The sequence below is a fragment of the Ziziphus jujuba genome, chromosome 1 (genome assembly GCF_031755915.1).
Source record: "Ziziphus jujuba cultivar Dongzao chromosome 1, ASM3175591v1".
Classification (NCBI taxonomy): domain Eukaryota; kingdom Viridiplantae; phylum Streptophyta; class Magnoliopsida; order Rosales; family Rhamnaceae; genus Ziziphus; species Ziziphus jujuba.
Genome location: NC_083379.1, coordinates 33608965 through 33635937, shown reverse-complemented (window position 1 = coordinate 33635937; position 26973 = coordinate 33608965). Strand labels below are relative to the sequence as shown.

The 26973-nt window shown below is 31.6% G+C and overlaps 1 protein-coding gene and 2 non-coding genes across 3 annotated transcripts; 1 reads left to right on the top strand and 2 right to left on the bottom strand.

Moving 5' to 3' along the window:
• The first annotated feature begins 1321 nt into the window (after positions 1–1321).
• LOC107404142 (protein NRT1/ PTR FAMILY 6.2) lies at positions 1322–8136 on the top strand. The gene is made up of 6 exons (XM_048471930.2): positions 1322–1475; positions 1615–1717; positions 5670–5887; positions 5978–6519; positions 6614–6954; positions 7335–8136. The coding sequence occupies exons 1-6, from the start codon at positions 1473–1475 to the stop codon at positions 7880–7882; spliced, it is 1755 nt and encodes a 584-aa protein (XP_048327887.2). The 5' UTR covers positions 1322–1472; the 3' UTR covers positions 7883–8136.
• Positions 8137–16205: 8069 nt separating this feature from the next.
• LOC112489469 (small nucleolar RNA R71) lies at positions 16206–16312 on the bottom strand. The gene has a single exon (XR_003053732.2). It is a non-coding gene; the product is annotated as a small nucleolar RNA R71 (small nucleolar RNA).
• Positions 16313–25952: 9640 nt separating this feature from the next.
• LOC112489261 (small nucleolar RNA R71) lies at positions 25953–26059 on the bottom strand. Its single transcript, XR_007238585.1, has one exon. It is a non-coding gene; the product is annotated as a small nucleolar RNA R71 (small nucleolar RNA).
• Positions 26060–26973: the final 914 nt, after the last annotated feature.

Sequence of the window (26973 nt, the reverse complement as noted above, 5' to 3'; positions counted from 1 at the left end):
TAATAACTGTATAATTGCCTGTAGTATATACATATATACGTACCTTTTGAGCTTCATGTACTAAAATGGACCTACACAGGGAGATTTGAAGGGGGGAAAAACAACAAAAAAAAAAAAAAAAAAAGGGGCAGATTTTGAGAGCGGCTGGTGCGTTTTTATCAGAAAATGACAATGACTTCTGTCATGGATTGGTATACACCTGTTCGGTTCCACCACAGCTAGTTCCTTTTGCTTTTCTAACAAGAGGTGTTTACTTTACGTACTCAATTTGTATATATAATAATTTCATACTGGTTTTATTATTATTATTATTATTATGCGTGGAAAGGATTCTGAATTAAATCCAAGAATTAATGTTGGCTTGCAGACAGCTTGACCTCAGAGTTGGCAGGTACTGTTAAATATTTATTATTATTATGATGCTTAAAAATTCTATTTAATTTTTTTAATTTTATTTTAATTATAGTTAATTTCATGTTTTTAAAAGTTTATATTTAAAACTCATCTGTAAAATTTTTTAAACTACTTTTTACAGTTAAAAATCAAAAATATAATTATAATAAAATTAAAGAAATATTAATGATATTTATCCTATACATGAAAAAGATTCTACATTAAACCCAAGGATTAATGTTGGTTTAAAGACACTTTGACGTCAAAGATGGCAGGTCCTGTTAGACACCATTTCCAAAATTTAATTAAAGTACGAAAGGAAAAACCTGCCAACTCTATGGTTAAAGCATGCAAAATATTTTTGTTTCCTAATTACAAGTTGTTAGTGAAAAACTAATCAAATTGTTTTCATGTCAGAAGAGTTGCTGGTTAATTATGACTGAAAAAGATATTGAATAAGATATTTATTTATTTGTTTTTCTCTTATAGCCTGTACAGAAATATTGTGATCGAAAACAAAAGTGGGTGAGAGGCTACATTGCTGGTGGGGCAACAAAAGCACTTAAAAAGGCTTAGGGTACTGCGGTTCACATGCTTCAAAACACACACACAAAAACCACCAAATAGAGAGATATGAATAGTGAAAATGCAATTGGTGTTTCATGTTCCAGATTACACTTTCCCTCTAAACTTCCTCAATCAACATCAACTTTATATATGTATGTATATAAAAGGTTTATTAATCTTCCCAAACAAAATTTTTTTTTAATCTTATCAAATATCTTTCCCATATATTGGAAACAAAGTTTTCAATTGGCCACAGAGCCTTCCACTTAATAATGCGCTGAACCTAATCCCAATAACCTTTATTTATCAAGAACAAGCGGTGAGAGATATAGTGGACGCGTACGGTCGCTTATGTTCTTAACGTAAAAGTGAGACTCGATCGCTTATAAAAAGGGGCAAGCTCCCAAAGCATATCTTATATTTTGAGTTGAGAACATCTTGTATAGACCATATTTCTCTATTTTAAAGCTGATATTGTTCCCTTCCTCTCTTGAAACTTTGAAAAAAAAAAAATGGTTGGTATTATTGAGTTTTCATTTTGCAGGAAAAAAAAAAACTTTAAACATGGATAAAAGAGAATTTTGTGAATATTTTCCTTTCTTGGGTTTATTTTAACACGTTTTGCAAATGGATGTGTACGTCTTTTGTTCTTAGGAGGAGAAGATGAGTTGGGCAGTTGCAGATGCAGTAGATTATAGGGGCAACCCTGCTGATAAGTCCAAAACCGGCGGCTGGATACCGGCTGCACGTATTCTAGGTACTTCCTTATTTCCATGTCCTCTGCATATGTTTCTTCCACAACTTTCTTTCTTTCTTTCTTACTCAAATTAGCATAAAAATATACCAGAGCCTATGTGATCCCGACTACTACAAACATGGGCAGATTTAACGTTGGGGCACTAGATGCAACTGCCCCATGCTAAATCCTGAGTTCCCATATATACCTTACGATGTCATTTGTATTTTTTTTTTCTTTACCTTTTTTGCCCCTATATTGAAAGTTTCCCGTTAAAATTGTAAAATAGATTTTAAAATTTTAAATTACTTTATTTATAATTTTTATAAGCAAAATAATTATTGATTTTTAGGCAAATCTCATACTCACCATAACTGATATATAATTAATGCTAAAAAAAAGTAATTAATATTTTTAAAAAAGCTATTCTATTCTTTATTTTATACAAATATTTCTTTACTCCAAACAAATTTTTAGAAGCATTTTATTAAAATTAAGTTTTATAGCTTTTGAATTTAAACTTCTTCTTTTTTTTATTACTATATGTCTCAATCTAAAAAAATCCTTAAATTTTTAGTTCATTTATTGTAGAATCTTTCTTGTTTAATTAAAAATTGGTTTCTTATATTGCTATTAAGCATTTCTCTAAGCAAACCAAGTTTGTATATTTATATATATATATATATATATATATATAAAAGTCAAGTTCAAATAAGATCTATTTTATTTTAATAAAGTAAAGTCCATCATTAATGATTATTAGATCACATCATAAATTAAAATTTAAAATTTAAAAAGTAGTCAAATATATATTTAGTGACCGTCTAAATCCCTATTTAGGGAAAATAAACCCAGTTAAGATCCGGTTATTAATAAATATAACTTTAAATTTTAATTTTTAATGTGATCTAAAGATTTCATATTAGTCCTCATATTAAAAATCTTATTTGACTCTGGTTATATATATGTATATATATAATTACACATATAATTATAAATTAGACTTGGTTATGTATTGCTCTAGCTCTTAAAAGGTTTAGCTTTAATTGTGCTTCAGAAAGAATCAGCTAAAAAAAAAAAAGTAAAAGCTACAAAAAAATCGATTCAGTATTTGATAAATTATTATTTTATAATTATTGTACATTTCAAAATTAGTAATTAAGTGTTGCTTAAATAATAATGTTTCATTGTTATAAGTAATATAATAACTAAAAAGAACATTGATTATTATTACCTATTTAATAGTAGTATTATTTTTAAATCTTATCAAGCATCTAAACTAACTTTAATTATTTGATAATCCATCTTGGAGCTTAAAAAGCAATCTCAAACGAACTTTGAGTTACATATATATATATATATACCTGAGTTATATACATGTGCGTGTGTGCGTGTGTGTGTGTGTGTGTGTGTGTGTGTGTGTGTGTGTGTGTGTGTGTGTGTGTGTGTGTGTGTGTGTGTATAACTGAGATGTAAAAGACCATATAATTTATTGCCAAAAAAAAGTTACTATATAATATAATCTTTTAAAAACATATTGTGTTTTTTTTTTCTTATTATGAAAAATTATTGCACTATTTTTTATGGAGGATTGAAACTGAATAATAACAGCGTATTTAGTTTTGTACCCACTATCTTCAAATACTTGCTCTGCCCTGACTCCAAGCAGAATATAGAATATAATCACAAACACCTTGCCTATTAGTAAGCTTAACTTTGTTTTTTCTTTTATTAGCAAAAACAAAAACAAAAACAAAAACAAAATAGAAAAGATAAAAATAAACCTTTGCACTTTCTCTTCCAAATATGCATTTCCAGCCTTAGGTGAAGTTTAATCAAGTTATTCATCGTATATACTTGAAGGAGAAGACTCACTTCAAGAGTCGTTGGTTGTGTATATATATATATATGTATATAGGAAAATATCATATTAGGTGATTGCATACAGCTCATGTTGCTTGATTGTGTGTGTGTGTGTGTGTGTATGTGTGTGTGTGTGTGTGTGTAATAGAGAGGTTAGGGTTGATGGGTTTGATCTAGCTTAACTATATACTGTAAGGGTACATTTGAAATACGAAATGACGTCCTAATGGAATAAAAAGACATTCCACATAATAAAATGTAAGATAATGATACCTCATCCTTTTTTTTTTTCTTTTTTTTTTTTTTTTGGTTTGGTTATGTTAATAGATTAGATCTAATGATAAGGTAAAATATTATATATTTTTATTTTCTTAAATTATTTTATTTTAGTTTTTAAAAGCTTATATTATTTATTTGTATTTATGTTTGTAATTTTTTATAATTTTATTTTGAAATGTTTGTTTATGTTTAATTAAATGTGTAGTTTATTATTTTTAAATTGTCTATATATTATATATCATTTTATTTTTATGTAAATATTTTTATTTATATGTTTTCAACCTATTGATAATATGTTAAAGCCTAGTTGAGAGTTGATTTTAATTATGAAAGAATCAACAAAAGCTCTATTGAAGCAATAATTAGTTTTCCTAACAATCTAATTAATTTTTAGTAAACTATTATTTCGAAATTGTTAAAAGTTACAAAAAACCAACTTAACTGTTTCAATTATATATATAAATAATTATTTTCTCATATATATATATATATATATATAATATTACTATATATAAATGGATAAACAAGAATTTTATTAGTAGTCGAAGGATGTAATAGTAATTTTAATTTTAAAATCCTTGTTATGCTTGAATAGGAATTTGAACAGCTTCCATTAACTACTTCTTAGATTCTAGTTTTTGAAGGGGATATATTATTAAAAAAATTAAAATTTATAGATTTACCAAACATTACATTTAATAAAAAGTTCTCTCATAATCCAAAAGTTGGGTTTAAAAGCATCCCCAAATGCACACTAAGTTACATATTTGTAGGAGTTATCCATTTTAATTATTAAGTTTATGGTCTCTGGGGATAACCCAATTAATAATATATAATAACCGACGATAACATTTATATCTCCTCTGTAAAATAAGAATTGTTATAATGATTAACAAAAATATATCTCAAATTTATTAGTAAATAAGCTGAATTTTAAAAAAGAATAACTGTTATTTAAAAAAGGAAATAAATATTCCTATGAATTAGTATTCCTCTACAGTAAAAAAACCAGCCAAAATATAAAATTACATAGCTTTATATGTTCCATTCATTCTTATATTCCCGTCTGTATATGAAAGACTTAAATTAAGTGGACGTTTCATGAAAAAAGTGAAGGAAGATACAAAGGGCATTCAGGTGAATTAAACAAGTGATATGAAAATCCATTAATAGCACCTTAAGCAATGATTCAAGGCACCCGAAAAAGCTTTTGTTTAATACATATTAATTATTAATTAAAGTTTGGCCAATAAAAAGTATATATTAATTAAAACCAGCTATTCACTTTTGTTTGGATCATCTAAAGTTGGTAATATTCATGCCATTTTTTGTTTGGAATTTGTCGGTGAAGGCAATATTATTCTATTCTGCAGAGAATCTTTTGTTTCGGCGAATTGCCAAGACAATCTTGTGAACGTGGGTAAAGGCAAATATATAAATTTTCATTTTCTTTTTGCCCATCTTTAGATTATACAATAATAGTTCTGCTTTTGTACAAAAAGGGTGTCACTTTCTACTAGAATTTTCATTGCTTCAATAATTATAGCTAGTTAACAATTATTAACATTGTGTTTTATAGTACTCGTACGAAACTTCATCAACTTTAATTGCTGTTCATCATAACCAGTTAATCTTATTAACCATGTGCTTTAGCAACCTTTTTTTCTTAAAAAAAAAAAAAAAAAAGGAAAAATCTCACGCATAAAAGCTGGGTTTTCCTAAAAATATTAAATATGAGGAAAAACATTAGCTGTTTGAACTTTGTAACTTTATGACTCATAAAAACAAAAAAAAAAAAGCACTCTAATAATATTATCCCATATCTTTTTAGGGATTGAAATATGTGAAAGGCTTTCCACGATGGGAATTGCAGTAAACCTGGTGACTTACTTAGTTGGAACTTTGCATTTGCCAAGTGCAACTTCAGCAAACATTGTGACGGATTTCATGGGAACATCTTTTATCCTCTGTTTGCTTGGAGGGTTTCTTGCTGATTCTTTCCTTGGCAGATACAAAACCATTGCAATCTTTGCTGGAATACAAACCATTGTGAGTTTGTCCAACACTACTCTCTCTAATTTTGGTTCTGTTTCAGATATATGAAACTTAAAACTCGAAATTAAAAATGATGATGCATAGGGCACCGGTGCGCTAGCGATATCAACAAAGCTACCCCAGCTAAGGCCACCACCATGTATTACCAGCAACAACTGCAAACAAGCCAATGGATTCCAAATGGGATTTCTATACTTGGCTCTGTATCTAATTGCACTCGGAACAGGTGGTCTTAAATCGAGTGTTTCGGGATTTGGAACTGACCAATTTGATGAGAAAGATGAAAAAGAGAAAGCCCAGATGGCCTATTTCTTCAATAGGTTCTTCATGTTCATTAGCACAGGAACCTTATTGGCTGTGACAGTGCTTGTATACATACAAGATAAAGTGGGTCGAAGCTGGGCCTATGGAATCTGTTCTGTTTCAATGTTTTCAGCCATTTTAGTGTTTTTGGCCGGGACTAAAAAATACAGGTACAAAAAAAGCTTGGGAAGTCCTATAGTTCATATTTTCCAGGTTCTAGTTGCTGCTACAAAGAAGAAGAACATGGCCATTCCTTACAACCTTAACTTGTTGTACGAAAACTCTCCAGAGGGTTCGAGAATCGAACACACGGATCAGATCCGGTAAGTAACATAACCATTTCAATTTTCAGTTCAATTTATTTTTCTTTGGACCAAAAACGGATATTTATTGGTTTTGTTGTTTGAATGTATATAGCTTCTTGGACAAGGCAGCTATTGTTATGGAAGGAGATTTTGAAGGAAATGGAAGTCGCGATCCGAAGCCATGGAAGTTAAGCCCAGTGACAAAGGTTGAGGAAGTGAAAATGATGGTGAGACTGCTACCAATATGGGCCACAACCATTATATTTTGGACAACGTACGCACAAATGATAACCTTCTCTGTGGAGCAAGCATCCACCATGGAAAGATCAATAGGGAGCTTTCAAATCCCAGCTGGATCTCTCACAGTCTTCTTCGTGGCAGCCATAATGATCAGTCTCGGTGTTTATGACCGTCTCATCATGCCTCTTTGGAAGAAATGGAAAGGCCAACCAGGTATATGAATATACAATTCAACCTCAATTATATGGATAATAAGAAATTCTCAAATAATCATGACCGTCCTACCATAAGAACCCCTTTATCACCTTTGAAATATTAGCACTTCAAACATTTAGAGATGTATTAGCAGTTTATTTGAGTCATTTACAATTCACTTTGCTAGATTCATATACATTTTTAAATCTGGTATAGTGGTTTTTACCATAACGTTCTCAGGAGATCATAATTAAAATCATTAATGACATGTTTCTGATTCTTCTTTTTCAACCATTTGTAACTGAGTATGTCATTTAGGTTACAGCGTAGGTTAAGTTATTTTTGTGACCAAAAATGATGGATTTATTTTATTTATGGCCATATGTGTTAATTAACAGGTTTCACCAATCTACAAAGGATCGCAGCAGGCCTAATCCTATCAACACTTGGAATGGCGGCAGCGGCAGCGTCTGAGAGAAAACGTTTATCAGTAGCGAAAGAAGCAAGTGGCAGTGCCACCAACCAAACACTGCCTATAAGTGTGTTCCTGTTAATCCCACAGTTCTTCTTGGTGGGTTCAGGGGAAGGCTTCATTTACACTGGCCAGCTCGATTTTTTCATAACCCAATCACCAAAGGGAATGAAGACCATGAGCACCGGTCTCTTCCTCACGACTCTTTCGCTTGGTTTCTTTGTGAGTAGCTTCTTGGTTATGGTGGTGAAGAAGGTTACTGGAAGAGGAGATTGGCAAGGATGGCTGGCAGATAATATAAACAAAGGGAGGCTTGATTGTTTCTATGGACTTCTAACCATACTTGGTGTTGTCAATTTTGTAGCCTTTATTATATGTTCAATGTGGTACAAACCCAAAAAACCTAAACCAGCTCTGCAAATGGGTTCTGTTAATGGTAATGGTAATGGTTCTTCTGCTGAGGATAGGTGCTAGTTATCTAGGGGGGTGGGGAAAAACAAAAAAAGTAATTAAGTTATGGGGTTTGATTATTGTACATTAATTAATCAGTTAATCATGGTTTGGGTGTGCTTATCTTTTTCTTTCTTGTACCTTGAATAAGTTATAGGATATGTTTGATATGTAGAATTAGATTGTATTAAAAATCTATTGTATTATATTAAATAACATTGTATTGTATTAGATTGTACTATAATAATATTGTACAATGTTATGTGTAGTATTATTTGGAATCGCAAATTTTTGTAAAAAAAAAAAAAAAAATTTGTTGAATAAAAATTGTTTTCTATTATTATTCATATAATTTTCTTAATTAATTACATTATTAAAAATATAAATTGTATAGAAAATATTTTTTATTATTATTCATATTTATTTAAATACTAACATTATTTATAATATATTAATTTTTTTTAGCCTATTTCTAATAAAACTATGGAATAATTTTATAAATATTAACATAACAAAAAATAATAATAATTTTGTACTATTTTTTATTACTTTTACATATATATATATATATATATATATATATATCATGTTTTTCAAAATAAACAAAAAAAAACCTCATATATCTTTAAAAATTAGCGTTTATATAATATATTTATATACAAACAATGAGAGAGGAAAACCAAAAGAAAAAAGTGAAAAGAGAGAAAATCTTGCCTACCACAGTGGTTTTTTTTTATATTTTTTCGAAAAACATAAATCCTTTTGCAGAAGCTGCGTTTCTCCTTCATCTTCTTCCATCTATAGCTTCTCTCTTCTCCATCTCTGCAAGCCACCTGAAACTCTTCCTTAAAGACCTTTTAAACTTTGTAACTCTTTTTTTTTTTTTTTTCCCCCTTTGCAATTCTGAATCATCAAAGCTAGAAAGTTTTTTGAAATAGACAGATTTTGGGTTCGATTCGAATTTTTCATAATCTGGATGTGGGTTGGGTACAGAAAGGACAAAAAAATTACTATTATGAGATCTTCCAAAAAAGAACCCCAAAAAAAAAAAAAAAAAAGATTTGGCCATTTTATTATTTTTTTTCCCTAGCAATTAACTAATGGGTATTCTAATATTTTTCCTCTGCTCCTCTAATAATCTTGTCGGAGATATACATTAACTTGATTTTTCAGTCTATCTCTTATTCAGTAAAATGCATTATACCCAAGTAATTTCATTAGGTAATTGCTGAACAAGCTTTAGTCTCCTTGAGTATCAACCAAGACCCCAGTGGCTTCTTCTAAGTGGATCTAATCATGTGCCTTGAAGATCTTGTTGTAAAGTTTACAATAATGAAGATTGAGAAGCTTTGGAGGCAAAAGCCCCTTTCTCTTGGAAGAAGAAAGAAGAAACTGTGCAGTCTTGCACATATTCGAATATTTGTAAGAAAAATAAAAATAAAAAATCATGGGAATAGCTAATTTTTAAGACCTGTCGTTAAATCACTTAAACTGTTACCACCACCGTGGTAAGCAAGATTTTCTCCAATTTAATATTGTTGTTGCAGCATAAAAACTTGCATCGGGGGTTGTGCCTCCCAAACAACGACTATAGGAATTCAAGTCAAACTGGGGATTGGATAAAATTAATACTTTACGATCCATAGTACCACATGATAAAGTGGGTTTGATTCACTCCTTTATCATTCTTTGATCCACAATTAATTCCTTTTTCTTTTCCTTTTAATTTGTTTTTCATTTTTTTTCTGTTTGTATGTCTAATTGGTTCTGATACTAAGTGATCATAACTAATCATTAGTTATTACCTTCCTTAATTTTATATTAAATAACAACAAACATAAACATAATTTATAGGTTCCAAAATATGTAGTTTAACCATTAATATAAAATATTAAACTACGTATTTTGGAAAAAAATAGATAAAATGTAAGTGGTTTTAAAATTTATAATTTAAATTGCAAAATTTTAGAATTAAAAAGTATAAAAGTGCAATCGACCTTTTTATTTATTTTCATTATTTGTTTTATGTAATTTGTTATTTTCTCAATTTTTTAACAACTAAATTGTTGTCTATGGAGAGAGAGTGCAACTTGGTTGCTAAGCTTTTATTGGACCAACCAATAACCAAGAAAAATTAGGACCATACTAATATATATCTAATTAAGATTTAAATTATGAAACTAAAATTGGCCGAAGTACCAGAGTACTTTGAACTGAATTCATTAAGTGTGCAAATTGAGTTTGGCAAGATTTTCAAGAGAGAGAGAGAGAGAGAGAGGAGAAAGGATGAAACCAAATCCAGGTAGCAAGTTGAAATCTAATAATTTTTTTTTTCCCCTTTTAATGATTGAGATCTAAAAACTTGAGTAAAAAATTAGTCTACCACAATAGTTCATAGTACTTATACTTTTCAATTTGGTTGTTTGCATAAAAGGCAAAATTATTGTTTTTTAGATTGATTATAGTTATTTTCACTGAAATTTGGTACAGATAGGAACGCCACCGATCTCATTTGACCCCGAGCTCCACGACTTGAATTCATGTTGACTCGTGCTGAAATGACGTTGTCTCGAGCCGACCCCAACTAACCCAACCTAAACTTCATCTTTGAAACTAACCTGACCAAACTCCGAACACAAGTTGAGGCTGTGGTAATGACTTGAGAACCAAAGAAAACCTTTAAAGGTGCCGACAGTGGTGCCAACACAAATCCTGCAATGCTCATGTTAGTAATGAATAAGCAGGTTATACTCTAAACGAGTGCCTCTAAAGATCTTTTTTAGAGAGAAAAAGAGGTATAGAGAGATAAGGAGATGAGCTCAAAAGACCTCAAGAAATAATGAACCTATTCCTTTTATAGAAGCAAAAAGAGGGTGGATTTGCAACACTTAGCACCTGCACTGCTGGATGGTTCTTTCTATTAGAAATATTATATATATATATATATATATATAGATAATAGCAATAAGCAAAGATATGGGGTATAAATAAATTACAAAATAATAACAAGCTTAATTTATAACAAGTATGTCAAAGATTACATACAAAAAGCTTAGAAAGAGAGCATAAATAAATTACAAATAATATAATCTGGATAAAAAAAAATATAATAAACAAATATATTAATCCAAATATTAATATAAAGAACCTGGTAACTATGAGATCTAGGGACGAATGTAGATTTAAGTCCAAATACTAGCTCCATACAATGTCCTTAAGACAAATTCATTTTTCACTGATATTAGAGAATCCAAATGTATCAGTCTCCCAAAATACAATAGATTACAGAAGCTTCAAATGTTGCATCTTTAAGCTTCTCTCGACAAATTTTAAATTGTTTTTACTTTACCACACTAAAGGACCCTAGACAAATCTAAGGAAATTTCAAAATGATATGAGAAAAGAGCTATAAATCTTCTTCTCTTGCTCTCCTTTTGTGCAGCCTGAAATCCACATAAAAAACTTAAGGAAGATTAGGCTATTCATAAGCCTCAAGTAGGAGATTAAATTTAGTATCTAATATGGTTTTTAAACCGTTTAATAACATTCATCATTAAATTCTTTTGATTAACTGTTATAAATATTTTACAATTACATTCTTGTAATTTAATTGACCATTATAAATTTGTTCAAAACTTATAATTGCCATATTAAAAAATCAATTAACCATTAAATTAGTTTTTAATATCAATTTTCCAACACTTTTGCATTGAGCAGCTTATTACCTTTAACAAGGTGACAGTTATAAATGGTGACAAGATCATCCCATTAAAGCTTACATGTTGTTGTTTGGATCTGGCTTATCTGATTATCAGATTTGACTCATCTAAGGGTCTCAAATGAGCATGTGATGGGTGACATATTCGAATTGGTTCGACTTGGTGGAAGTAGTATGCAACTCCACATGTTCAGCTCATGTCTTCATTGTTAATCCTTCCTTAGTCTCCAAACTAAATGTAGAGTGAGTACGAACTCGCCTTGATGATGTACTTTTTACATCAAGATGCTCTTAAGTTGTCTATCATGAGCTAATATATATGGAACCATTCTCGAATTCCTTTGAGGTTGCGAACCATTAAAAAGACGAGGTTAATGAGCTCATTAAAGTTATACCAGATGATCAAGCTATCTTGTTCCTTTATTAGATTGTTCTATGATCTTATGTCATTTAAGTCATTCCACGACTTGAGTCCTATGACTGGAAATTGTTCCACAACCTATTGGCATTCCATAACCTAAGGTCATTTCTTGTACTTTCGAGGTTATTCTTTATCTAAGCCTGCTTAGGCAAGCTAAGTGAAAATCTCCATAGCAATAGTTAGGCATTTTTAGATTATTATTTCACAGTTGTGTTGGAGAAAAATACAAAAGAAATTATGTCTCACCTTATAATAACTTAAGCTTTTGAAAGACATGATAATTTAACTTAGCATCAGAGAAGGTTTGATATGAAATTATAGCTTTCACCAAATTTCATTTATAGATCATTATTTTTATGCATGTTACTTTATTTTTAGTTTACCATTAGCTTTTCATTCAATAAATCTCAATGCATCTTTCTTAGTTCTTTTGGAGAATAAGCTATTAAAGTTGAGTCTCATACAATTGAAAAAAAAAAATAAAGAAAAAGAAAAAGCCTAACTACACAGCCAACAAGATCAACAATAATGGACTTCTATTAAGAAAATACCAAGCAAATACACTAGATGTCAAAAGTGTTTGTTGTATAACATACAATAGATTTCCTATTCTTATTCTAATTGTATTTTCTATTAATGAATGTAATGTAGAATATTTTCTTTTAACAAAAAAAAAGAAGGGAAAAAAAGAAAAGAAAAAAAAAAAGATAGAAAAATGCATGTCTTTTTTGTAATTTCTTTTGGTAAAAGATATGCATATTCTTCATATTGAAAAGCATCAAAATTCAATAAGTATTCATACCTTAACTACTGTGCAAGTTAATATTTATTAGTATCCAATTTGGTGATGATAGACCCATTAGGCTTATATGTTTATCTAGGGCAACCTTTTAGTAAAAATTACAGTAGGGTGGTAGATTCAAGCCACCTTTATGAGGCCCATCAAAGATAATGGATTGGTTAGCAAAAAGACATGACAAAGGTCCAACTTGTTTATTGTTTGAGCCCGCTTGGTGGGTATCAACAAAGTTATGATATAAACAGGTTATAAGCTTTAGATAACATCATAACAAATAACCTATTCCTTTTTAAAGAATACATTAATTATAAACAAGATCATCATACAACCCATTAGGTAAGTCACGTGGTCCAAAAAGCCTTGATATGAATTCCAAACATATATGCTACCATGCCTTAATAGAGTCATATGTATCAAAACCCAACCTGTTTAGTCTTGGTAAAGCCTATATGTGAATCAAATTGCACTGAAAACCTGCTTCATGTGATCATGTACACCGCGAAGCTTCAGCCATCTAGGAATAGCTTGGTCTTTTTTTAGAAACAAGCCTATTTGTTAGGTCTACAATATTGATGATTTTATGCCATATTTATAGCTTAATATTTGTTAGTTTGTGTTAATTTGTTATGGAAAAATACTTATTTATGTATTTTTTTTAATCTAGGTGAAAGAGGAAGAATTTTAATAAAACAACCATAAAGATGGATTCCTTGGGTCGAATTATGGTGGGAAGCAAAATTTGAGCTCGAACGGACTAAGCATTAAAAAGATTCCAAAAAGATACCTTGAAGATTTCATAAAGATTCTATCGAGAATTTCATGGTGGAAGTGGATGTCATATGAATCATCACAATTTGTGGATTTCAAATGTCTCATTAGTTTTGGATTTCGAGGTGCGAGCAAAGAGTTATCATCATTTAAAGTTTGGAATTTATAAAAGGGAATATTCTAGTTAAATCTCCACCATTGATCAAAAGAGGGAATCAAGGCAATTTGAGGGCCAGGATAAAAACAAGTGGCAATAATTGGTTAATTTATCATTAATGAGGCACATGTCATGTCACATGCTTCATTAAGGGTAAATTAGACTAATTAACTATTTTTTTAGGAGGAATTAGATAAAAGGAAAGTAGTAGAGAGCAATTAATATACAGTTTCCTTTTTACACATGAAATTCGTCCAACCCTTTTCATGGCCTAAAAAATGTATCTTCCAAGACTCCCACATTGAAAATAAAGAGAGAAAAAGATTCCCAAGGTCCTATATATATAGCCCCCACCACATTGAAGGAAGATATACAAATTTAGAGAGTTATTTAAGAGCTTTTAGGAGGCTTAAATAGAAACAAACCAAATTTTGGGAGTTTCTAAAATTCTCTTAAGGGTTCTAGGGTTTTAAAGTTTTAGAGTTTTAGAAGATCAGTTGGAGAGCTTGGAGGAGGCAGAGAGACGTGGGCTTGCTCGGAGAAGAAGGCTACGACTTTGAGAGCTCTTGGAGGAGAATTTCTTCAATAGTTTTTATTCTCTTTTCCTTTCTCTTTAATTGTGAATCTTATTATTTTTAATAATTATGGATGTTGATATTATTTTTACGATGAACTAATTTTCATAGCTAGGGCTATGATGTAGCCCTAACTATGAAGGTTTAATTATTTTAATATATGTTGAGTTTTATTTAATTAGTAATATGTTTTGTTAATAAATCATTGGTATACTTAATGCTTTCATAGGCCGGAAGGAATGAATGATTTTAATAATATTTGAGCTTGGAAAAGGATAATATTATGGATCTCCAATGATTTACATGAATGCATAATTGATTGGAAAATAGTTATGTCTCATGCCATATTATTTGCTTAATCTATGCTTGATGAATTTGCATGATTTAATTTATAGGCCGGAAGGAATAGATTAGGTTATGTGAATATTATCAATTGTGAGTGGAAACTACTTTTGATTAATTTTGTGATTAAGTGCGGTTAACAAAATTACTAGTTAATTAAATTGACATATTTAAGTAATTAAATTGGAATAGTTAGTGGTGAAATCAAATGCCCTAGTATTCATAATTATTCAATTCTCTCTCTTACTTGAAATTGATCTAATTTTAATTGATTGCTTTTGTTTAATTTAGTTTATTTAGTTTTCAATTGCCATCTTAAATTTTAGTTCAAATATTACCAAAACCTAATTATCTTTGGTACTTAATACTTAATCCCTTGGGTACGACAACCCTATTTTTCCACTTTATTACTTGAAAACGATTCGTGCACTTGCGAGTTGATTTTACACATCAAGTTTTTGGCGCCGTTGCCGGGGATTAAGGCATTAATATTAATTCGGATTGGGTTTAGTAGTACTTTGATCATTGTTTTCTTATTTTAAATTTTTACATTTGTTTCTTAATTTTGGTTTTAGTGTTGCATGCTAGGGTTTTAATTCTTTGCTTGTTTGGCCAACTTGCTTTGAATTTTTAATACTTATTTTGTGGTACTTGAAACCAAAATTGTGTTTTTAATTTATTGGTGCTTAGGTTACAAGTCTAGCATACTTAGGGTTTTTAGTATTATTTTTTATTTGTTTGGTTGAATAAGATTAGGTTTAGCTTACTTTTAGTTGAAATTTTAGTTTGGCATAATTGTTTACTTTAAAAGCATACCTGCACAAAAGGGTTTAATTTTTTTTTTGCATTCAATTCATTTGGTTCATTATTTCCTAGAGTTATTTTCATTTATCTTTTAGTTAAGTGTTAGTTTATTTTTCTTTATTGCTAATTGATTTTAATTGTTAGATTAGTTAGCAACATTAGAATTCTAATAAAATTTTTTTTCTTGTTCAATTTTCTAATTTTCTATCTAATTTATTTTACTTGCTCTCTTTTTAGGAATTAGGTGTTGTGTATGATTCATAGTGGTGATCAAGAGTTCAAGGAGGGAGTTGACTTAGAAAATAAACCAGCACCTAGAAAACAAGCCATAAGGGGTACTTGGGTACGTATAGACCAAGGAACTCAAGAAGGTGCAATGGCCAACCAAAGAGAAGATGATTTGCCCATATGCGAGTATGCTGCTCACAAGAAAGTTGGTGATTTGTCTTGCATAAGGAGACCACCCATTGAAGCAAACAATTTTAAAATTGAAGCATCTACTACTTCTTTGCTTAATAATGTTCAATTTTGTGGTTTGCCTCATGAAGATCCAAACATGCATATTTCTAGTTTTCTTCAATTGTGTGATATGTTTAAACAAAATGGTGTTTCTGATGATGCTTTTCGATTAAGACTTTTTCCTTGGTCTCTTAGAGACAAGGCAAAAGTGTGGTTAAATTCTTTACCTGCAGGTACTATCACTACATGGGATGCTATGGAGGCAAAATTCCTAGACAAATTTTTTCCTCCATCAAAGACCGCAAAATTGAAAAGTGATATAAACAATTTTTGTCAATGGGACCAAGAGACTTTGTATGATGCATGGGAGCGCTTCAAGGAACTATTAAGAAGATGCCCACACCATGGTTTTCCAACATGGATACAGGTACAGATTTTCTATAATGGTCTAGATTATGGTAACAAACAATTGGTAGATGCAGCTGCAGGAGGTTCTTTAATGAAGAAGAGGCAATCAGAAGCATTTGAATTAATTGAAGAGATGGCCCATAATAACTACCAATATCCAAGTGAGAGGAGACTAAATGGAAGAAGTCAAGTAAAGGCCGTGGAAGACGTTGATATTAACAACTTAGGAGCTCAACTTGCAACCCAATTCATGAAGACCTTGAACACTCAATTTGGTCAAATAGGGGTGAATTCTATCCAATCTACTAATAATTTTTTATTTTGTGATTTATGTGGTGCTCATGATCATAAGAGTGTGGATTGCCAAGTTGGAAATCCCTTTGCTTCTGATGATGTTAATTTTGTGGGGAACTTCCAAAAGCAACAAAACAATCCATATTCTAACACATATAATCCAGGATGGAGGAACCACCCAAATTTTTCATGGTCTAACAACAACCAGCAAGGGTCTAATCAAGGACAAAGTGGAGGGTTTCAAAAACAACAATTCCAATCTCCATTCTACCAAAAGCCGCAACTTGCACATCAAAATCAAAATTCTTCTCAAGCTCAAACTCAATTTTCTTCACTTCAACAATCCTTGCAAGAGTTATCTAATAGTACTAATTCTTTCATGCAGAGAACTGAGCAACAATTGACAAACCATAGTCAAATGTTCAACAACCAAATCGCTGCAATCAAAAGCTTGGAGAACCAAATAGGTCAATTAGCAACTCAATTCCAAAGAAGTCAAGGAACTTTGCCAAGCCAAACGGAGAAGAACCCAAAGGAGCAGGTTCAAGCCATTACATTAAGAAGTGGAAAGCAAGTAGCTGAGCCTAAAGAAAGTGACAAAGGGATGGTAATTCTTGATGATGAAGATGAAGAGAGCCCTATAGACTCAACATCACACTTGGTCACACATGACAACTCAAAATCAAATGTGGAGCATAAGGAGGCTTATAGGAGAAAAGATGAAGGTTTAAGTGATGCCATGAAGTCTCCACCAACAAAGTACATACCACCACATGTAAGAGAGGCCGAGAGCTCACCAACTGGATCAAAGAAAGTTGAACCAGCACCTTACCTAACCAAACCTATTGACAAGCACAACGAAAATGAGGAGAAGAATCAAGCCTACAAGAAAACCCCACCTCCACCTTTCCCATCTAGGTTTAGGAATGCAAAGTTAGATAATCAATTTAAAAAGTTTCTTGATGTATTTAAGCAATTGCATGTAAATATCCCTTTCATAGATGCCTTAGAACAAATGCCTTCCTATGTTAAGTTTTTGAAGGAGATATTGTCAAACAAAAGGAGGTGGGAGAATTATGAGTTAGTAGCTTTGAGTGAGGAGAGTAGTGCTAGGTTGCACCATAGGATTCCACCCAAGTTAAAAGATCCAGGAAGCTTTGATATCCCATGTAACATTGGACATTATAATTTTATGGCTCTTTGTGATTTAGGTGCTAGCATTAATTTGATGCCATATAGCATTTACAGGAAGCTTGGAGTGGGAGATGTGAAGCCTACCACAGTGACTCTTCAAATGGCAGATCGAAGCATAAAACGGCCAAGGGGAATATTGGAGGATGTACTTGTAAAAGTAAACAAGTTCATATTCCCTGCAGACTTTGTGATACTTGATATGGAGGAAGATGACAACATTCCAATCATTCTTGGAAGACCATTTCTTGCAACCGGACGTGCCCTAATTGATGTACAACAAAGGCAAGTAACCCTTAGAGTACTCAATGAGGAGGTAAGTTTTCAAATCCCTAATGTTGTTAAATTTCCTAATCTTGATGAAATTTCTTGCTGCTTTCTTGTTGATGCATGTGATGAATTGGTAAATGATATGGAAAAGGAAAGTAATTTAGATCCCTTAGGATTGAGTGAGTTATTTGGACCATGTATAGAAGAAGAAAAACAAGAGTGTAGCATCATAGATATAGCCACCCACTGTGAGGTAGATTATGTTGGAAAGTTTGAGGATTTAGGTGAGAGTGGACCTAGAAAGATACCGAGTGTGGAGCACCCACCTATAATTGATTTGAAGCCACTACCTAGTCATTTAAAATATGTTTTTCTAGGATTTAATAATACCCTTCCGGTAATAATTTCATCCGCCCTTAGTGAGGACCAAGAAGCCAAACTTTTAGAAGTTTTAAGAGAACATAAAACTGCACTAGGTTGGACTATAGCTGATATTAAGGGTATTAGCCCCTCTATTTGTATGCACAAAATACTTATGGAGGAAGACCATAAACCGACTGTAGAACATCAAAGGAGGCTTAATCCTAATCTTAAGAAAGTGGTTCATGGTGAGATTTTAAAGCTTTTAGATGCCGGGATTATCTATCCTATTTCGGATAGTAATTGGGTAAGTCCTATTCAAGTAGTTCCTAAGAAAGGTGGGATGACTGTGCAAGAGAATGATAAGAGTGAGCTTATTCCTACTAGGTTAGTTACTGGGTGGAGAGTGTGCATTGATTATAGGAAGCTTAATAAGGCCACTAGAAAAGACCATTTTCCTTTGCCATTCATTGATCAAATGTTAGAAAGGTTAGCCGGTAAGGAATATTATTGTTTTCTAGATGGTTATAGCGGTTACAATCAAATAGCTATTGCCCCTGATGATCAAGAAAAGACTACTTTTACTTGTCCTTATGGAACTTTTGCCTATAGAAGGATGCCTTTTGGTTTATGCAATGCACCTGCAACCTTTCAAAGGTGTATGATGTCCATCTTTTCGGATATGGTAGAAGATATCATTGAGATTTTTATGGATGATTTTAGTGTATTTGGTGATTCTTTTACCTCTTGCTTGCAAAATTTATCTAGGGTTCTTCTAAGGTGTAAAGAAACGAATCTTGTGCTTAATTGGGAAAAATGTCACTTTATGGTTCAAGAGGGCATAGTTTTAGGTCATAAGGTTTCTAAAAGGGGAATTGAGGTAGATAAAGCTAAAATAGAAGTTATAGAGAAATTGCCTCCACCTACTTCAATAAAAGGTATTAGGAGTTTTCTTGGGCATGCGGGCTTTTATAGGAGATTTATTAAGGATTTTTCCAAGATAACTAAACCTCTTTGTAACTTATTGAATAAAGATGTTCCCTTTGTTTTTGATGATGAATGCATGCGTGCTTTTAATCTTTTGAAAGAAAAATTAATATGTGCTCCCATTATGTGTACTCCTAATTGGAATCTACCTTTTGAAATTATGTGTGATGCTAGTGATTATGCTATAGGAGCTGTTTTGGGACAAAGGAAAGATAAAAAACTGCATGTTATTTATTATGCTTCTAGAACTTTGAATGATGCTCAACTTAATTATGCTACTACTGAGAAAGAGATGCTTGCCATTGTCTTTGCTTTTGATAAGTTTAGAGCATATTTGTTAGGTTCTAAGACCATTGTCTATACCGATCATAGTGCAATTAAGTACCTCATGAGTAAGAAAGAGTCTAAACCTAGGTTAATTAGATGGGTTTTGTTACTTCAAGAGTTTGACTTAGAAATTTTGGATAAAAAAGGAGTAGAAAACTTAGTAGCTGATCACTTGTCTAGGTTGGAATTGAGTGAGGAAAAAGAAGAAAGAGATATAGAAGAGTGTTTTCCAGATGAGAAAGTGTTTAAGGTTGATGGTATGTTTGATGTACCTTGGTATGCTGACATTGTTAATTATTTGGTTACTAATGTTATGCCGCCTAGTTTGGAAAAACCATATGAAAAGCATAAGTTTCTTAAGGAAAGTAGGTATTACTTTTGGGATGACCCCTATCTTTTTAAGAAGTGTGCCGATGGTATAATTAGGAGGTGTGTTGCTAGAGAAGAGACAATGTCCATTATTAAAAGTTGTCATTCTAGTGAGTATGGGGGGCATTTTGGGACTAGAAAAACCATAGCAAAAATTTTAAATTCTGGATTTTATTGGCCATCTATGTTTAAAGATACTAATATTTATGTGCAAGGGTGTGATAGGTGCCAGAGAACCGGGAACATATCAAGGAAGAATGAGATGCCTTTAAAGAATATCCTTGAGGTAGAATTGTTTGATGTTTGGGGTATTGATTTCATGGGTCCTTTTCCTTCTTCTTGTGGTAATAAATATATTTTAGTTGCTGTGGATTATGTTTCTAAATGGGTTGAAGCTAGTGCACTACCTACTAATGATGCACGAGTTGTAGTGAAATTTTTAAAAAAATACATTTTTACTAGATTTGGTACACCCCGAGCAATCATTAGTGATGGTGGCACTCATTTTTGCAACAAACAATTTGAATCCCTTCTTGCTAAATATGGTGTTAGACATAAAATTGCTACTCCTTACCACCCACAAACTAGTGGGCAAGTAGAAATTTCAAATAGGGAAATAAAGAGGATTTTGGAGAAGACGGTCAATGCTTCAAGAAAGGATTGGAGCTTAAAGCTAGATGATGCACTTTGGGCATACCGGACCGCCTACAAGACCCCCATTGGTACTTCTCCGTATAAACTGGTTTTTGGTAAGGAATGTCATCTTCCCGTGGAATTGGAGCATAAAGCATATTGGGCAACCAAGTTTCTCAATTTTGATCAAGAGGCTGTGGGCAAGAATAGGCTATTGCAATTGGATGAACTTGAAGAATTTAGGATGGATGCTTTCGAGAATGCAAAGATTTACAAAGAAAAGACAAAGAGATGGCACGACAAGATGATTAAAAAGAGGAACTTTCATGTTGGACAAAAGGTACTTCTTTATAACTCTAGACTTAAATTGTTTCCAGGTAAATTAAGATCAAGATGGAGTGGACCATATGATATTGTACAAATTTTTCCAAGTGGAGCAATTGAAATCACCAAACCGGGACATGAAAGTTTTAAGGTGAATGGGCAGCGGTTGAAGCCATATTATGAAGGTGGAGTGCTTGAGACTAGCCTCTACTTGGATGATCTTAATTAAGTTAAAGGGAGGAGTCAAGCTAATGACTTTAAACAAGCGCTCTTGGGAGGCAACCCAAATTTCTTTCTTTACCTTATATTTATCTATTTATTTTAGTTGTTTTTAGTGGTTTTCTTATTTTTAGGTTGTTTTGATGTGTTTTGTTTGAGTTTTTGCAAGGTTTTAAGATGTTTAGGTGTAAAAGAGCAAAAGACGAATGTTGTGAATTTCAAGTCTAAAGTTAGGTTTTTGGAGTATAACCACCTTTAATATGCATTGGAGTACATAAAATTTTTTTCACATTACGAGGAACATTCCATGTCTTCAAAGGGGAGTATTCTTTACCTTTTATTTACTTTTGCTTTATTTTATGTTTTTCACAATGAGGACATTGTTCATTTTAAGTTTGGGGGTGAAAAGCATGCTTTGCGTCTTTTAAATCTTGTCCATTTAAGTGTTTTTATAAGTTTTCAAAAATGTTAGTTTTAGTTTTTATTTTCCTTCATTATTATAAAAACAAAAATTGTTTTTGTGGTGTTTTCTTAAGCACTTTAATGAGCCAATGATAAGACTATGATTGAAAATAAATTGGTTTTTAGATGGTGGATTTGTTTTTGTGTATGCCTAAATGCTTGAATTTATATTCACATATTGTTACTTTCAATAAATTTTGAGCACATAATCAATAATGCATAATTTAGATTGTGTTTTGAAGAAGGTTTGCATGAATTAGAGTACTTTATTATTAATTGAACTCTAGAACTTGCTTGATTATTGCTTGAGGCGAAATCCTAGGTGAATGCATTACTAAGAACATGATTTAGGCCATCTTTGTTTAAGTTTGAGCCTTTCAAGCCAACCTAATACATTATCTTCCACTAGTACCTTATTTGAGCCTTTAGGATGCATAAATATGTATTAGAGCCTTTTCTTCATTAAAGCACATTTACTTACCCTTTTTGAGCCTTAAATTTCTTTTTCCTACCTTGAACATACTACAAAGAGAGCTTTAATTGAATTGATATGAATATATGCTTGTGAGCTTGTTTGAGTGTTGAAAAAGAAAAAAAAATGAAAAAAAGAAAAAAAAAATAATGAAGTTTGGAGGTTAAGTATTTGGTGAATTTGGCTCTAGTATGCATTTTTGTGTAAATTGGAGGTTTGAATGTGCAATAAGAGGAAAAATAAGTTTGGGGGCTTAGTGGAAAAGAAAGAAAAAAAAAGAAAAAAAAAAGAAAAAAAAAGAAATAAAGAAAGAATTGTGTGATTTGAAGAATATATGCAGAATAAAAAGGAGAAAAAGGATATTGAAATTGAAGTTAAAATAAGAAAAGAAGTTCTAATAAAGAAACAAATTTTACAAGTAATTTATTCATTGATATTTAATTTTAGCTTTCTTTCTTTGATTTATTATATCCTATCCTTTTCTTTCTTTAGCCTTATCCATTAGCGTTAACAATAGAAACCATGAAGTCCAAATGATTTAAGGTGGTGCATTAACCTACATTAGTGGAGAGTGATAATTAAGTCAAGCATATGGTAGTTCATACGTTATTATCAATCTCTAATTCTTGTAAATTTATTCAAGCATATGATAATTAAGTGTATAAATTGATTTCCACACACACACATTGGAAGTATCATATATGTTGGATAGAATCTAAGGTATTGAGCTACATAATTACTTTGAAACCATTTGAAAAGTCATATGTTATACAATCTTTGAGGCACCTCATTAAAGTATCTTATGTTCTTTAAATAAAATTTCATTTTCTTATTCTTTTCCTTTGCTAGGGACTAGCAAATCTTAAGTTTGGGGGTATTTGTTAGGTCTACAATATTGATGATTTTATGCCATATTTATAGCTTAATATTTGTTAGTTTGTGTTAATTTGTTATGGAAAAATACTTATTTATGTATTTTTTTTAATCTAGGTGAAAGAGGAAGAATTTTAAGAAAACAACCATAAAGATGGATTCCTTGGGTCGAATTATGGTGGGAAGCAAAATTTGAGCTCGAACGGACTAAGCATTAAAAAGATTCCAAAAAGATACCTTGAAGATTTCATAAAGATTCTATCGAGAATTTCATGGTGGAAGTGGATGTCATATGAATCATCACAATTTGTGGATTTCAAATGTCTCATTAGTTTTGGATTTCGAGGTGCGAGCAAAGAGTTATCATCATTTAAAGTTTGGAATTTATAAAAGGGAATATTCTAGTTAAATCTCCACCATTGATCAAAAGAGGGAATCAAGGCAATTTGAGGGCCAGGATAAAAACAAGTGGCAATAATTGGTTAATTTATCATTAATGAGGCACATGTCATGTCACATGCTTCATTAAGGGTAAATTAGACTAATTAACTATTTTTTTAGGAGGAATTAGATAAAAGGAAAGTAGTAGAGAGCAAATAATATACAGTTTCCTTTTTACACATGAAATTCGTCCAACCCTTTTCATGGCCTAAAAAATGTATCTTCCAAGACTCCCACATTGAAAATAAAGAGAGAAAAAGATTCCCAAGGTCCTATATATATAGCCCCCACCACATTGAAGGAAGATATACAAATTTAGAGAGTTATTTAAGAGCTTTTAGGAGGCTTAAATAGAAACAAACCAAATTTTGGGAGTTTCTAAAATTCTCTTAAGGGTTCTAGGGTTTTAAAGTTTTAGAGTTTTAGAAGATCAGTTGGAGAGCTTGGAGGAGGCAGAGAGACGTGGGCTTGCTCGGAGAAGAAGGCTACGACTTTGAGAGCTCTTGGAGGAGAATTTCTTCAATAGTTTTTATTCTCTTTTCCTTTCTCTTTAATTGTGAATCTTATTATTTTTAATAATTATGGATGTTGATATTATTTTTACGATGAACTAATTTTCATAGCTAGGGCTATGATGTAGCCCTAACTATGAAGGTTTAATTATTTTAATATATGTTGAGTTTTATTTAATTAGTAATATGTTTTGTTAATAAATCATTGGTATACTTAATGCTTTCATAGGCCGGAAGGAATGAATGATTTTAATAATATTTGAGCTTGGAAAAGGATAATATTATGGATCTCCAATGATTTACATGAATGCATAATTGATTGGAAAATAGTTATGTCTCATGCCATATTATTTGCTTAATCTATGCTTGATGAATTTGCATGATTTAATTTATAGGCCGGAAGGAATAGATTAGGTTATGTGAATATTATCAATTGTGAGTGGAAACTACTTTTGATTAATTTTGTGATTAAGTGCGGTTAACAAAATTACTAGTTAATTAAATTGACATATTTAAGTAATTAAATTGGAATAGTTAGTGGTGAAATCAAATGCCCTAGTATTCATAATTATTCAATTCTCTCTCTTACTTGAAATTGATCTAATTTTAATTGATTGCTTTTGTTTAATTTAGTTTATTTAGTTTTCAATTGCCATCTTAAATTTTAGTTCAAATATTACCAAAACCTAATTATCTTTGGTACTTAATACTTAATCCCTTGGGTACGACAACCCTATTTTTCCACTTTATTACTTGAAAACGATTCGTGCACTTGCGAGTTGATTTTACACATCAAGTTTTTGGCGCCGTTGCCGGGGATTAAGGCATTAATATTAATTCGGATTGGGTTTAGTAGTACTTTGATCATTGTTTTCTTATTTTAAATTTTTACATTTGTTTCTTAATTTTGGTTTTAGTGTTGCATGCTAGGGTTTTAATTCTTTGCTTGTTTGGCCAACTTGCTTTGAATTTTTAATACTTATTTTGTGGTACTTGAAACCAAAATTGTGTTTTTAATTTATTGGTGCTTAGGTTACAAGTCTAGCATACTTAGGGTTTTTAGTATTATTTTTTATTTGTTTGGTTGAATAAGATTAGGTTTAGCTTACTTTTAGTTGAAATTTTAGTTTGGCATAATTGTTTACTTTAAAAGCATACCTGCACAAAAGGGTTTAATTTTTTTTTTGCATTCAATTCATTTGGTTCATTATTTCCTAGAGTTATTTTCATTTATCTTTTAGTTAAGTGTTAGTTTATTTTTCTTTATTGCTAATTGATTTTAATTGTTAGATTAGTTAGCAACATTAGAATTCTAATAAAATTTTTTTTCTTGTTCAATTTTCTAATTTTCTATCTAATTTATTTTACTTGCTCTCTTTTTAGGAATTAGGTGTTGTGTATGATTCATAGTGGTGATCAAGAGTTCAAGGAGGGAGTTGACTTAGAAAATAAACCAGCACCTAGAAAACAAGCCATAAGGGGTACTTGGGTACGTATAGACCAAGGAACTCAAGAAGGTGCAATGGCCAACCAAAGAGAAGATGATTTGCCCATATGCGAGTATGCTGCTCACAAGAAAGTTGGTGATTTGTCTTGCATAAGGAGACCACCCATTGAAGCAAACAATTTTAAAATTGAAGCATCTACTACTTCTTTGCTTAATAATGTTCAATTTTGTGGTTTGCCTCATGAAGATCCAAACATGCATATTTCTAGTTTTCTTCAATTGTGTGATATGTTTAAACAAAATGGTGTTTCTGATGATGCTTTTCGATTAAGACTTTTTCCTTGGTCTCTTAGAGACAAGGCAAAAGTGTGGTTAAATTCTTTACCTGCAGGTACTATCACTACATGGGATGCTATGGAGGCAAAATTCCTAGACAAATTTTTTCCTCCATCAAAGACCGCAAAATTGAAAAGTGATATAAACAATTTTTGTCAATGGGACCAAGAGACTTTGTATGATGCATGGGAGCGCTTCAAGGAACTATTAAGAAGATGCCCACACCATGGTTTTCCAACATGGATACAGGTACAGATTTTCTATAATGGTCTAGATTATGGTAACAAACAATTGGTAGATGCAGCTGCAGGAGGTTCTTTAATGAAGAAGAGGCAATCAGAAGCATTTGAATTAATTGAAGAGATGGCCCATAATAACTACCAATATCCAAGTGAGAGGAGACTAAATGGAAGAAGTCAAGTAAAGGCCGTGGAAGACGTTGATATTAACAACTTAGGAGCTCAACTTGCAACCCAATTCATGAAGACCTTGAACACTCAATTTGGTCAAATAGGGGTGAATTCTATCCAATCTACTAATAATTTTTTATTTTGTGATTTATGTGGTGCTCATGATCATAAGAGTGTGGATTGCCAAGTTGGAAATCCCTTTGCTTCTGATGATGTTAATTTTGTGGGGAACTTCCAAAAGCAACAAAACAATCCATATTCTAACACATATAATCCAGGATGGAGGAACCACCCAAATTTTTCATGGTCTAACAACAACCAGCAAGGGTCTAATCAAGGACAAAGTGGAGGGTTTCAAAAACAACAATTCCAATCTCCATTCTACCAAAAGCCGCAACTTGCACATCAAAATCAAAATTCTTCTCAAGCTCAAACTCAATTTTCTTCACTTCAACAATCCTTGCAAGAGTTATCTAATAGTACTAATTCTTTCATGCAGAGAACTGAGCAACAATTGACAAACCATAGTCAAATGTTCAACAACCAAATCGCTGCAATCAAAAGCTTGGAGAACCAAATAGGTCAATTAGCAACTCAATTCCAAAGAAGTCAAGGAACTTTGCCAAGCCAAACGGAGAAGAACCCAAAGGAGCAGGTTCAAGCCATTACATTAAGAAGTGGAAAGCAAGTAGCTGAGCCTAAAGAAAGTGACAAAGGGATGGTAATTCTTGATGATG

What these genes read in the sequence shown, in the direction of transcription:
- LOC107404142 (XM_048471930.2), top strand. An exon ending in ACCGGCTGCACGTATTCTAG is followed by an intron (nt 1,718 to 5,669) that starts GTACTTCCTTAT and finishes ATATCTTTTTAG; the next exon opens with GGATTGAAATATGTGAAAGG. An exon ending in GAAATGGAAAGGCCAACCAG is followed by an intron (nt 6,955 to 7,334) that starts GTATATGAATAT and finishes GTTAATTAACAG; the next exon opens with GTTTCACCAATCTACAAAGG.